Source organism: Pelodiscus sinensis, chromosome 24 (assembly GCF_052426305.1).
Source record: "Pelodiscus sinensis isolate ZL-2025 chromosome 24, ASM5242630v1, whole genome shotgun sequence".
Classification (NCBI taxonomy): Eukaryota; Metazoa; Chordata; order Testudines; family Trionychidae; genus Pelodiscus; species Pelodiscus sinensis.
Window position 1 is genome coordinate 12,204,382 of NC_143075.1, and position 15,158 is coordinate 12,219,539.

Consider the following 15,158-nt stretch of genomic DNA (forward strand, 5'->3'; position numbering starts at 1 on the left):
CCAAGGTCAGCGATAAAAAGATTAAATAAAATTGGCCCCAAAACTGATCCCTGAGGAACTCCACTAGTAACCTTCCTCCAACCTGACAGTTCACCTTTCAATATGACCCGCTGTAGTCTCCCCTTTAACCAGTTGGTTATCCACCTCTCAACTTTCATATTAATCCCTATCTTTTCCAATTTAACCAATAATTCCCCATGTGGTACTATATCAAATGCCTTACTAAAATCCAGGCATTTCCTTTATCTAAAAAAATCTGTTACTTTCTCAAAAAAAGAGATCCGGTTGGTTTGGCACGATCTACCTTTTGTAAAACCATGTTGTAATTTGTCCCAATTGCCATTAGCCTCAATGTCTCTAACTACTTTCTCCTTCAAAATTTTTTCCAAGATCTTGCATACTACAGATGTCAGACTAACAGGCCTATAGTTACCCGGGTCGCTTTTTTTCCCCTTTCTTAAAAACAGGAACTGTATTAGCAATTCTCCAATCAAATGGTACAACCCCTGAGATCTAAATTCCTCCCTTGCAGTTTCAACTGGACAAGAGTTTTTTTTTTTTTTTAAACTTCCGGTCTTCAACTGGCTGTGTGGGACGGTTTTGTACTTCAACAGAACGTACGTAAGTTCCTGCAACAAGGATGTCCCTTTCAAACTAAATATTTGAACAAAAGTGCTCAAACACAGTTTCACCTCAAAGATGGCTGAAATTCACAGATGAAGGATTCATGTATATAATTTGTAATGTGCTTTGTGATCCATCTGGACAAAGGCACAAGAATCCAGTGTAATCATTTCTTAAAGGGTGCATTCTCTGGTGGAAGTACATTTTATGTAATGCATTTTTTGGGAACTAAAGACTATTGCAAAAGTCACCTCCACGTTTAGTGAGTAGTCGATGTCAAATCATATGATCACCATGCCCATCAGCTGAAAAGCATAACCAACTTGTGAAAAGTGCATTAGTGTCACAGTACACACATTACGTGTACTGGAAAGAATCTGAATATTTCAAAGCAAAATATAGGATCCTGCAGAATTCTGCAAAGAGTTCAGAGTGAATCTTTTATAGCTGAGGGCACTGCATTTTCTAGCCACTCATGACAAATTCACAAAGCAATGCATATCAATAACTACGTGTTTCCTCTTTTGTTTAAGTCTTTAGACTGAAGAGATGTCCTTGGTGCAGGACTATAACATGCATGTTCTGTAGACGGAGTGTCTCTGCAGTAACTTCCATTACCATTTGTCATCAATCCATATACCCTTCTACAAACGCACATGTGGTCCAACTTATTAACCTAAGTTGCTGCAACAGTGGCTGCTAGCACTATCACATTTTCCAACTTCAATTCCTTGAAGTGTTCAAAAACTTGAATGTGAAATTTGCGCTAGGACAAGATTTTCATTTTACTGAGCTAATTTTGGACTTAATCTCATAATCGGATTTGAATGGGTAGAACCTAGAGGTCACAGAAACTGCAAAAGGCTGTGTGGGCACAGGAATCCAATCCACCTGAGTCCAATGGTAACGTGGGGGCCCTTCTTTCTAAACAAGAATAAGAGAGACTTTCTGGCATGAGGAAGTTAACCTCTCTCTCTTACTATTCCTCATTATATCTCCTCCCCCCCCCCTTTCCCTCATCCCTAAAGCCTACGTCAATACATTTTGGTGACATTTCTGACTTTTGGGAGTGAGGGGAGTTAGTCCATAAAAAGAGATTAAAACTTTAAGGGGAATCTTTAAATCTTTAGTCTTTTGTATGGTGATATATTCCTTACAGCTGTACTGGTAACTGTGGTGCCATAACACTTAGGGTACGTCTAGACTACATGCCTCTGTCGCCAGAGGCATGTAGATTAGGCTACCAGACATAGGAAAATGAAGCGGCGATTTAAATAATCGCCGCTTCATTTAAATTTACACAGCTGCCGCGCTGAGCCAACAGCCTCATCCCAGGAGGCATACCTGAGTGGTCAACAAATACCTTTGATGTCGCCACCTGCGCGCCCAGACTATTGCACTGAGCTGACAAACAGCTGATCAGTGTAAATTTAAATGAAGCGGCGTAAATTTAAATGAAGCGGCGATTATTTAAATTGCCGCTTCATTTTCCTATGTCTGGTAGCCTAATCTACATGCCTCTGGCGACAGAGGCATGTCGTCTAGACGTACCCATAGTGATGTGCTAGACTGTTTAGATGCTTTTGTCTCAAACAATACTTAGAGGCCAGAGCAATCAAGGTCATGGAGCTTCTAAGGTCATGTCTATAGAGAAAGTGCTACAGCAGCACAGCTGGACCAATACAGCTGTAGCACATCTGGTGAAGATGGTCTATGTTGACAGGAGAGCTCTCCTAGCAGTGCAGTAAAGCCAGTGCCACAAGCAGCCCAAATTGTGTTTGTGCGAGATCTCCCCACAAAACAACAATATGCACGAGTGCTGTTAGTGTAACTTTTGGCATGCAGGGTAGTTTTTAAAATTATGCCGACACAGGCTGTAGTGCAATCATAGCCTTACATTAAGGATGTAAAATCCTATTTAATTAGTTAACTGGTTAAACATTAAGTTTAACTAACAACCAGGCAGCAGTGGGGGCAGTTTTAGCCTGGCTGCTTCCGCCTGGTTGCTTCTGGCCCTCTGCCTGCTTCCAGTCCTAGGGCTGGAGTAGCCCGTGGTGTGATGTGGGTGGGGAACTGCTCCCCAAGTACAGAGCAACCAGTTACCCGTTAAAATCCCTACCTAAGATATGTGAAGATACAGCAACACTGACTATAGCATGGCATGAGTTGAAATAAAGCAGAAAATATGGTCATGAAATGAAGCTTGGAGAGGGAAGTTTGCTTTATATCTTGCCTTTTCTCAGTGTTATTCCTAGAATAACCCCAGAGAAAATGCAACACATACAACCAACTACAACAAACACAGGGAAATTTAGATCCAGGTACAAGTGTCCATCCTTACGCTGGGCCTCCGTTCCTAAGCACTGCATTACACACAGTACAAAACCATCACTTGCAGATCACAGACGCCTGCTATACTCAGGCATAACGGTGGAGTGGGAGAAACCAAATGCCTAAACTCCATTTTCTTGCTTTATTCAGCTACAGGCAGACAGCCATTACATTACTACAGTTCTATGCATCTAAACAAAGATAAATGTGCTGCTTTTAGCTTCCACTTACAGAATTCACTAGAGGGGGGCCTGGAGGGAGTGTTGACTGGAGTGGAAGCAGTTCGAGTCTTAATTCTCCGAAACACAGCCTGCCTTCGATGCCTACGGTGGGCTCGGGAACTTGCTGCTTCAGGGGTTTTCTTCCAATAGTAATAGAAAGTGATTAGTTCTCCCTGTAAACATAGAAAGAATGTGTTAGAGGGGCATGAATAGCTGACTTGTCAGTCTCTGACACACACACACACACACACACACACACACACACACACACACACACACACACACACAAGCTTAAAGGTATATTTCAGTGAGAAAAAAATCCCCTGGATGTAAGAGAAACAGATATTTCGGTGGGGAAGCACATTTTTAAAAAAATTAGTAGTTGGATGGGAAGTCTTGCTACCACTTGCATACTGCAGGAAGTGCAGATATTGGTGCTTCAGCAGGGGGCGCTCTTTCCTTTGAGTCAAAGAGTTAGTAGGCTCTGTACTTCAGAAGTATCATCTCTTCAACGAGTTATAAAAATCCATGCTCTAGCCTTTTAAAGATCCCATGGTACTTTGAGTGAAAGTGGAATCAGTTCAACTCTATAGTGATATCCTGTTTGAAAAGTTGAATATCAGAATAAAAACACGGACTCATAGAAGACTAGGGTTGGGAAAAAACATGAATTAGAATAAGCTGTAAACATAATATTCAACCAAACCAAACTTTAATCTGAATATATATGCCTACTTGCAAATTAATTGGACAGGTAAAGGAGTACACCAAGGAAAACTAGAGATAATTCCATAGCATAATGAATCTGGTTTGCATTCAAAACCCTATAGCTGATGACATTAAAACTAGCAGTTGAAGAACAGCATGTGGTTTTAATCTTTTTTTTTTTTTTTTGGTGTTTTTTGTTTTTTAAACTTTAAAACCCCATCATTTCCTGGCCACTTATCTGCCTCTGAGGTAAAAGTTGCCAGAGAAATGGAGACGTTCTAACTAGCCCCTTGAAAATCAACATCAGAACAAACATGCCTACACTGACCACAAAAAAGGGCCTCTTTGAACTGCCTTATATGTGATCTAATCAAGTAACCTCAGTGGCTGCGTCTAGACTGGCAAGTTTTTCCGCAAAAGAAAAACTTGCCAGCTGTCTTCACTGGCTGCTTGAATTTATGCAAGAACACTGATGATCTCATGTAAGATTGTCAGTGTTCTTGCGGAAATGCTATGCTGCTCCCGTTCTGGCAAAAGCTTTTGCGCAAGAGGGCCATTGTAGAAAATGCAGTATTGTTTTGCGCAAAAAAGCCCCAATTGCGAAAATGGCGATCAGGGCTTTCTTGCGCAAAACCGCGTCTAGATTGGCACGGACGCTTTTCCGCAAAAAGTGCTCTTGCGGAAAAGTGTCCATGCCAATCTAGACGCTTTTTTTCCGCAAATGCTTTTAACGGAAAAACTTTTCCGTTAAAAGCATTTGCCGAAAATCATGCCAGTCTAGACGTAGCCAGTCTGTGCTCTCTCAATCTGGGCTAAATAGTTCAGTCTTTGCTCAGCATAGATCACTTGAGTTAACTCTGCACTAAAGACAAATTCCTCACTCAAAACTTCCAATGGCTCAGAACAAGCAGTAACAGCATAATCTGTGTGTACAGCACTGCAAGCAATGCAGACATATAGGAGATATTATTTAAAAAGTTACAGGACTCACTTAAAACAGCGAACAGTAGACGAAGTTACACAACCACAACTTTGTCTTCAGATAACAGACAGAACAAATACACTGTTAAGCTGCACTGGTAGCAGGTGCAATTGCCACAGATTTACCAATATTGAAATGACACCTAAGCCCCACCAATTTCAGAGCAACACTTTGTGCATGAGACAAAAACATAGCTATGCCCCTAGATCAGGTGGGATACAAAAATCCTCATGAAAATGCTCATTTTTCCAGAGTCTCCAAAAGTGAACTAGGCAGGTATCATCCTCATTCAATACCAATTGGTAAATATAGCAACTCAGGGCTTATCTAGACTTGAAACAGTACAGCACCACTGTCTACAGCTGCACTGCTGTCACACTTCAGTATAGACCCTACCTACACCAATGGGAGAAGTTTTCCATCTGTGAAGGTGATTCATCTCCCCAGTAAGTGGTGGTGGTGTTAACTATATTGAGGGTTAGGTCAGCTAAACTGCATCACTGGGGTTGGTGGTGTGTGGATTTTTCATACCCCTGAGTAATTTGATTGGGTTGACCTTATTTTTAGCGCAGATCAGGCCTCAGGAACTTTAAATTAGCTGCCCAAGGGCGCGGAATAAGGGCTGGTCTACCCTGGAATCTTACATCAGCAGAGCTACTTTGTAGTGAGCATTTATACCAGGGCTACTCTCAACACGCAGACTGATTGTTTGCGGTCCATGGTGTGGTTTGGGTTTACGTGGGGCTCAACACATGGCCCACGGGTGGGAGCCAAAACAAAAAAGTAGTCAATATAATGGTCTTCTGCTGATGCGTGTTTTAGTAATTAAGTTCCTGGACTGTCATTACTCTTTAAAAGTGCTGTCCTATGGGTAGAAATCAGGTAACTACTGCATTTTATTAATATCAGCAGAACTAACTTAAACGGGGCCTGCATGTTGTATAGTCTTGCCTTAAGTGTGAAAGAGGCTATTTGCACATATATTTGCATGTCTATACAACCACACTTAAAGTTGCGGCCCTTGGCATGTGCTGTGAGTATCATTGTGGCTTCAGGAGCTTCCAAAGTTGAGTAGCCCTGATCTATACAGAAGAGCTCAGCAGGGGTGGGGACCCTTAGGCTTGGGGGCTGGATGCAGCCCCTGGATTGCCTGGATCTGGCCCCCGAGGCTCAGAGATGCCCCCGCATTGGGGAGCGCCATGGCATTGGTGCTCCAGCCTCCCTGTGACCCACCCCCAGGACTGGGGTATACAAAATCGACTAGCCTGCCTCCTCTTCCCCCCCGCCCAGCTCTGGTGTGTGAAGGGAATGTGAGGAGTGTCTTTCTCCTTCTCTGTAAGGGACATCTCACTTGTATGTGGGCCCCAGCTGATTTCTCTGTGGGTCTGTGGTCCTCGACTCAAAAAAGGTTCCTCACCCCTCAATTACAGCAACACAGCAGTAGTGTTTTAACACGCAGACACAGCCTGAGCCAGAGCCAGATGCAGTAACAGTCCCTTGCTCTAATCACTAAACTGTACTAAGCTCAATGCAGATGCACAGTGGGGTCTCCCTGTGTTATCAAGCAGCCATTCTTCCTTCCAGAACAGGAAGCAAGATCCTGCAATCCTCTTGGTACGAGGGATACATTCTAGTTTCTAGCCCTGAGTCCCTACTCTGGGAATAGAGAACAGCGGAGTAGCTCTGGGTAACAAACCATCATCTTTCCTTCTGGAGCTGGGAGCCCGATCCAGGGTGCTCCAGCATTTGTGGGTTTTTTAAGATTTGCACAAACATATCTATATGCATGTGTGATTTCCTTCCACTACAACTACCGTCCACGACAAGACAGCCTTACATTTACATTCACTAACAAACACATCTACTAATGCAATGGATTGGATTGTCTTAAAATGACTAATGAAATGCTTATTCAAAAAGACTCCCTTAGCTGAGACTGAAGAAATGGGTGATCACAAGAGTTAATGAACGGTAGGTAAGATTCCTTTCTGGAGCTTCAGATACATGATGCACTAAAATGACCCAACCTTCAGTCACAGTCCCAGCATTAAGTATCAGTGAGGAAGTACAGAAGTAAGATTTTAACATTATAAATCTTATGGAATGTATGCAGACAAATTCCAACCCAGGTTTTAATATTAGCTGCCTTGCCATCAAATACTAGTCTGTCTACCTAAAGGATTAAATGATGGAGTGGAGTGAATCTGGGAGGATTAGCAACAGCATTTTGGTGACTGCATGGGTGGCAGGGGCTTGAACACAAACAAAAGAACATGTCGGGAAAGCTTTGGTTCTACAAACAGAGAGCGAAACAGCTCCCGGCTTCACCTCCAGTGAAGTCAATTGAACTTTAATCAAACATGCATAGTGTGTGCTGCAGAAACCCATCGCACATAAATTTAGGGAACAAAAGCTGTTGCAGGAATCAATAGCCTACTGAAACATTAACACAGGCAATCATTGATCAAAAGGCCTCTTTACAAAAGGCTGCCTTGCAAATTAGCTGCTGTTTTTGCTTGCAAGCAAACATGGGAGCATAAATGCTGCCGACATGAATGGCCTGTAATGATCATTTTGTTCCTGGTGATCTCACCTCATCTCAGAGCAAGGTCTTGCAGTCAACACATCTTACATCTCTGTACTATAATTGCTAACAGCATGATAAACTGAGCTGGTTTGGTGTCTGGGCACTGAGGGAAGGCAGAAAGAAGGTTGTTCTGAATCCACAGTGTTCTGGACAGTACCATTAGCCCGGGGACCTGCTCCTAACCAATCCGCCTATATTTAAAAACCTTTCCACACACTGAAATCATCCAAGACAAGATCCATCCTGTTTTAGTTCGGTCCTAGGATAGTGGCTCTGGTGGGAAGCTTTCCCCTCCTGACATTTTATTACAAAACAGTAATAATTTCCCCCCAAATTAAAGATAAATAATAACAAAAATAAATTAGGAGACAGATGATAAAAAGCTGAAGTAGGCGATGTGGCTAACAAGAAAGAAGGGACACACTGCTGCTAAAGTCATACTCCGCATGCCATTTGAGAACTGCTCAGCTGTCATGCCCTTCCACAACCCAGTATTACCGATATTGCTGCACAGGCTATTTGTAATTATTAGAAGGTTGCTTTCTTGGCACGAGAAACCATGCTCTCCTCCGCCACTGCCTGCAACTCAATCAAGACCTCCGACAGACACAATTAACAGACGGGCATTAGTAAGCGCTGTATACCCCAGCTTCTCATTTATTGTGACTTGCAAATGTTAAGGACGCCAAACCGTATGTGCTTGCACCAGTGTGAGTGCACCAGACAAGAGACACACAAGGGTAGCACTGAACCAACCACTGAAGAGCTGGCAAATCTCTTGCTTAATGGAGCTGATGCTCTTCTAAAGAGGAGAAAAAAATGCATTTTGTGCACTTGGTTATAAACATATGGCGCAGTGTTCAGATAAGTTGTGGCCTAACAAAGGTGGTGATTTCCTTTGGGTTTTCCCTTGTTTCACACAGCTACCAACTGAGTCCCACCTGTCACAGCAGTTCCACAACACTGAGCTCACACTCTCAAGCCCACCAGCCACTTTTGGCTGATTGATCTTCATGATTGATCTTTATTCTTCCAATAATGGAAAATAAACGAGTGGCATTTGTTCCTGTAGAACTTCGTCCATTTTCTCTCATTTACCCACCAACCATGCATGTAAGAGAGAGTCCCAATGGACTCTTGCACATCTTCTGATTTTGAAATATGAAGTTCTGCTCCACAGTCCAGAGAGGGACACCACAGCTGATCTCTTAAAACCCTATTGCCAAGGCACCTCATGCACGCTTCTTGTATTACCATGTGATTGGCCCTTTATCACGCCTGGATGATCAGTGCTGCCAAAGAGCCAAAAATTACATCATTACAGAGCGGAAACATCGATAGGAAGAAGCCTAACATCAAGTAAATTCAGGGGCCCATTACTGCACCTGCATCCTTGTCAGGGGCGACCCATGAGTATAGGCTGACTCGGCGGTCACCTAAGGTGCCACCTTCAATGGGGCGCCTGATGATGACGTCACACCGTTGACGGCCATGCAGGCGGGGGCGCCGATCGCGCGTTCTGCCTGGGGCGCCAGCTACCGCAGCCGGCCTCAGGCCACTCCTGCTCCTTGTCCACTTGATTGTAGATCCTAGACCAGGCTCAACCAACTATTTATTCTCTGGCTCAACCAAAGCTGCTGCAGCCATCCACCAGTTTGGCCAGGTTTCACCCCACTTCTACACTGAGGTCGGGGCAGAATGGCAGACCATAACCCACTTGTTGGAGTGTCTTCCCCGCCCTCCCAATAACAGGACGACAGTCTACCAACACCTAGCCTCCCACCATACAGAGACCTTCCCTCTTGTTATGGAATCTCAGCATACCAGCGTACTCCAAACAGCATCACATACACACACATTAGAGATTTGTGCGCTTGTCTGTCTGCGAGTCTGTTTGTTCTAGAACTGCTCCTAAATGTTAACAGCTAGAACCACCAAATTTAGTATGTAGCTTCCTCTTCTTTTACCTTAAAGCAAGGTTGAGGTCTGATTGTACAAGGTCAACTGGAATCACTGGGAAAGAGACTGTTTTCCATAATAGGGAAAAGGAGGGGCATGAGAGCGCTATTGAATGACCATTGAGGGCAATGAGCCCACAGGGGAGAGCAATCCTGCAGAGAATGCACTGGGGGCAGCTACACCACAAAGGCAGCAGCCAGCAGGTCTGGGGCATCACCTTCTTGTCTGCCAGCACACCGGGAACTAGCCCCCTGTCCCAAATCCCCCCTCTCGCCTCCCCGCAGACCCTGGCGGTCAGGGAGCGGGGGCAGAGAAAAGGCCCTGATGGCTTGGGGGAGAGAAAAGGCCCCTGGCAGCCGAGAGGTGGCCTGGGGGGGAGAGAAAAGGCCCTGCTTCACCCATGTCATGCCCCTCCATGCTTTACTGAAGTTGGGTTATGAATACAAATATGCATCACTCAAAGATGATTTAGACAAAATACCTCATGTAACATGAATTTTCAAGTTACTATCTGCTATGTTTGTGTATGTGTTATTCTTGTATGTGGAGTTAGAAAGATGAAATGGGGATCAGTTTAGAATTCTAAAATCAGCCATTACTGATGCTTGGGAACTTTATCAAATGTTTATCAAACACTGATCAATTCAATGACCTGATTCAACGAGGAGGTAACCCCAACTGTGAGCCTGGGGTAGGGGAGACCAGAGCTTCTGGTACAGCAGGACAGGGTAGCAGGGAGGCCCAGAGGGCAGGAAGGTGCGCATCAGTGGCTTGATTCATACACCTGGGGACAACCCTAAAGGGATGACTGTGATCCAACCTGTCACTACCCTCTTTCTCCAAGGCACAGATTTCAAGGGGAAAAGATGTTTCTACCCTCCTCATTTTTGGCCTGTCTTCTGATTAGGTTCTGAATTCCTTGGGACAGAAAGTCTGTAGGCACTCTAGATACCAGCTCACATTCAAGAGTGTTATCGGTGTTTAGAACATAGAAGAATGAATAGAAGAATGGACAAAAAAATTCTTCTGTTGACCTAATGGTGCCTACACATTGAGGCTTGAATTGTCTTACCTAGGTTTTAGGAATGTGAATTTTTCACACACCTTAGCAATATAGCTCTGTCCATCTAGGGACACTTTCTCAGGCTGTCCAGGACTGAGAGTCACTGTACTACTCTCCTGCCTCCAGTGAGTTGTCATCTTTTTTGTGCCCTACTTTGCGTTGCAGACTCCAGTCCTGAATTGCCCACAAGCATCCCCCTGTAGCATCCAGTCCCTATTAGTGGACATGCACTGTAATTACTAGGTTCGATACTCCCATGGGTATAGTATACACACACAATACTATGTTTGAAACTGCTGGGTATCAGCTCCAATACAACACAGTAATCTATTTATAGGGAAAACAAAATATACGTTTATTAACAAAGGTAATTATAAGAAGAGCAAGGATAATAAGAACTGGTTACAAATCAAACAACCAGGGCAGTAACCTCAACTCTCTGCCTTGGCTGGGGGAGACCAGAGCTTTTGGCCCAACCCAGGCTGATAACAGATTTAACTTTAACAGGCTAACCTCAGCTGAAGCAATTTCTCACCTAAGCCTTTCCTGGCAACGTTGCAACCAACTGAGGCTGGTGGAGAGCCTGTTTTCATGCGGCCCATGAGGGTTCTATATGTGGCATGCAAGATACTTAATTTACGGTGCCCACATGCAAGGTTGCCACTTTCTGCTGGTTTCCATCCACATAGTTTTTTTCTAACTGGTATTATTAAAGTGACATGTTAACTGAAGTGCGTGCTGATTGCACACAGCACTGCCTAAAACAGCCATGCATTCCGTCTGCAACCCCTACAAATTGCAGATATGCCAGCAGTTAGCAAAACTACCTTATCATGGGACACCATCTTGGTTGCAACCAACTTGTGGCCCAGTGAGATGAAGGAGGGTCACTCATGTGGCCCACTCATTAGCTTAGGTTCCTCACTGCTGCCATAACCACACTGCCTAATTAACCCCCCACCTGCTGGATAGAAGAGGAGTCCTTGTGTGGCCTTCTTGTCCCCCAAACTCCATTTTTTGTCTTCCCCCACAGGCAAGATAACTCCCAGCGTTTCCCTCGCGAGGTATGACTCAAAGGCATCTTCTCATACTCTTGTTTGTTTCACACTTCCTCCTACCCTCCCAACCTTTTCCCCCCATTTACTTTTACATGCAAATGGGGCTCTCTATGCTAACTCTACAATGCTTAATGCATACATGAACTAAGGGCAAGTTATTCCACAGACCTTAGCCTAGCAAAGCCAACCTGCCAAGTCTGCTGGGGGACAGATTCTAAGACATACTTTCAGTACATATTAGGGATAAGGAAATTACTCACCTTGTGTAGTAATGACAGTTCTTCGAGATGTGTCCCCGACTGGGTGCTCCACTGTTAGTGTCAGGCTTGCCCTGGCGCTGCACATTGGAGACTTTCAAGCAGCATCTGGTTGGGCTGCGCATGCCATTTGCACCTTTGGAGTTTGCGTGTGGCCCAACTCCCCTCAGTTTCTTTGTGCATGCCCTCCTGAATGGAATAGGTCCGAAGAAGAGGGAAGGGTGGGTCATGGAGCACACCCGGGGACACACATCTGGAAGAACTGTTGTTACTACACAAGGTGAGTAACTTTCTTTTCTTCTTCGAGTGATGTCCCTGTGGGTGCTCCACTGTTGATGACTACACAACAGTACCCACAAAGTGGAAGGTGGGTTTTGGTTTAAGTACTACACACGGATTAAAGAACTGCTTGAGCTACTGCAGAGCTTCGGTCTACTTTTAAGGGAATTGCAAATGCCTTATGAAGGTTTGGTTGGATGATCAAGTAGCTGCCGCACATATGTTCTTGAGAAAGACACCCTTCAAAAAGGTGTTGAGGTGGCTACTATCTGTGTAGAGCGTGTCTTAGGCAGCGAAGAAAGTGTTCTGTCTTAGAGCAAGTAACATTGGATGATGGACGATGTTATTAGTTTGGAAATACACTGTGATGATAGTGGCGTTCCCCAGGAACGTTCCACAAGTGATAAAAACAGAGTTGGAGACTTGCAGAAAGGCCGTGTATGGTCATTATAAAATGATAACGCTCCCGGACATCTAGGTGTGTAACACCATCTCCCCACAGGAAATGGGCTCATTAATGTAAAATTCTGAGCAGATTTTAGGCAGAAAAGTGGGGAGTGGTCGGAGAACCACTCTGTACTTATGGAATGTTGTGTAAGGCACAGCTGCCTTGCCAGCTGCATGTTAGCCTCACTAACTCGTCTCGCAGATGTGATTGCCAATAAAAACACTGTCTTCAGAGCAATCACATGGCCAGAGGCTCAAACGGTGGTCTAGTTAATGAATCGAGCACCAACTCTAGGTTCCATGTGGGCCCATGAGTTTATGTGGAGGGATTAGGTTGGGTAGCCCTTTAATAAATCTCTTAGAGATAGGATGTGCGAATATCAAAAAGCCATCAATCAGAGGGTGAAAGGACGTCAGTGCGGCAAGATGTAAGAGTGAAAGAGGCGAGTGATAGATCCTGTCTGAGATGGATAATGTAATTAAGAATTGTATGTAGAGGGGGTGGTAGTTGTTTGAGTGCCCATGTTGTGGCACTATGTTGTGAAACATTTCCACTTCTGCAGGTAAGTACTGCGAATAGTCTGCTGTTGACTTTGAAGCAAGACATTCCTCACTTGGTGTGAGAATCTTTTCTCCTCTTCCGAGAACCAGAGAGAAGCCATACCATGAGCTGTAGTGTTTCGAGCTGGGGATGGAGAAGAGCACCTGCATTCTGAGAAAGGAGGTCTAGATGAACTGGAATAGGGTAAGGAGGTCGATGAGACATTCGATAAACACAGGGAAACCAAGTCTGGTTCATGCTGGCGCTAAGAGGATGACTATGGTATTGTTCTACTTGATCTTCCCGTCAACCCTTGGAATGAGAGGCATTGAAAGAAATGTGTAGGAGAGGGGAGCTTCCCATGTGACTAGGAAAGCATCTCCTAGTGAGCCCAGACCTGCTCCCATTCTGGAGCAGTACTGGGGCACTTTGTATTCTGGTAAATTGAGAAGAGATCTACCATTGGAAACCTGCAGCAACAGAATATAGTTTGTATGATGCTTTTGTGTATCTACCACTCGTGGTCTGTTCCAAAATGGCGCCTGAGAGCATCCGCAGTTGTATTGTTGATCCCCGGGAGATACAATGCAACTAGGTTAAATGTTGTTGATATACCAGTTCCATAGGCATACAGCCTCAGTATAGAGGGAAAAAGAGCAGGCACCACCCTAACGATTGATACAGAACATGGTGGCAACATTGTCAGTGAGGATGAGCACCGTGGATCTGCAAATGTGGTGGATAAAATGCTTGCAAGCACTGGTCACTGCACAAAGCTCCAACAGATTGATATGCAACGGGGATTCGTGAGCTGACCATCTGCCTTGTGCAAATTACGTTGCATGCGTGTGCCCCAGCTGATAAGGGAGGCGTCCGTAGTAATTTGTAGAGAGAGCTGTATCTGGTGGAACGTGACACCGGTGAGAAGGTTTCTTGGGTCAGTCCACCATCGCAAGGAAACGATAATGCTCAGTGGACTTGAGACCTGCTTGCCCACGTGATGTTTGGCTAGGGTGCAGACTATGAAGATGGGAAGATAGTGCTGATCTGTGGGCAGAAGTTGACAGTCAGTGGATTGATGCCGTGATGGAGCACAATGATGGCATGGGGACTACCGTTATGAAGATAAGACCAGTCAGACTACCAGGGAGGATGATGGTGAGATCGTGGTAGGTGTCTATCATAGGGTGTATTTGTTCTGGTTAGAGAGGAGTGTTGAGAGCAGAATGTGTTCCTGCGGTCATCATAATCAGAGTAATGGGAGAGCACCGCTGATCTCAGGAAGCGGGGGCAGTTTTTAGCTGGAGATGGTCACTAAAACGGTTGTGCATGGGTTTCATCCCATGGTGACCTAGAATGTGGTGCTGCAGTCAGCACTGTTTCTTCCGCACAGTACCTGTGTGTCGAGTGGTGCTGGGAATCGGCAGTCTCTTTCGGTGTCCATGAGCGGAGTTGCTCACGGAGGAGGCATCGTTGCCTTTGGAAAGGCCACCTGTTCCGGGCTTGGCAATCAAGGCAAAGGTCTGGTGGATTTCGCCCTTGCTTTCGCTGGTGCTAGGAGTGCTGGAGTCTTATCTGGTTCACGGGCCTCCAGAGGCTTCGGTGCCATGCTTTCGGTGCTGGAGTTTGCAAAGTCTGTGGTTTTGGTTCTGTGACCGATGCAGCATGGAGGCGGCATGGGGACGGCCGGCACCGGATGTACCAGGCTTATCTCCCGTGCTAACTTTGGGAGGTAGGGAATGGGCTGAAGAGATTATCTTTTTTTGTGTGCAATTTAGACAAAGGGGAACCTGCTCATTTCCTTTGCTTGCTAAGGGCCTCTTGCGGTCCCTTCTTTGGGTGCTTGAGACTCAAGGGCCTTATCGAAAAGGAGCATTCTCAATCTGAGCTTCCTATCCTTTTGCGTCCTGGCTGAGAGGCTGCAGCAGTGCAGGCGAGGGATATGCGCTTTGCCCAAGCACTTAATGAAAGACCTGTGGCTATCCCAAGCGGACACTGGGTCACAACACTGGTCTCATTTCTTAAAGCCGGATGAACCAGGCATTTTTTTTTAAAGATTTTTTTTTTGTCCTCTCTGTATTGCCTTGTTGGTATGAGGTGT

At 45.0% G+C, this 15,158-nt stretch overlaps 1 protein-coding gene across 7 annotated transcripts in view; it reads right to left on the minus strand.

Moving 5' to 3' along the window:
* RERE (arginine-glutamic acid dipeptide repeats) overlaps window positions 1–15,158 on the minus strand; it is a 473,712-nt gene that overhangs the window by 26,270 nt on the left and 432,284 nt on the right. For all 7 annotated transcript variants that reach the window (XM_075906794.2, XM_075906795.2, XM_075906799.2 and 4 more), the window contains one exon: window positions 3,187–3,349. In XM_075906794.2, coding sequence (XP_075762909.2) covers window positions 3,187–3,349 — 163 coding nt within the window. The remainder of the gene's footprint in view (window positions 1–3,186; window positions 3,350–15,158) is intronic.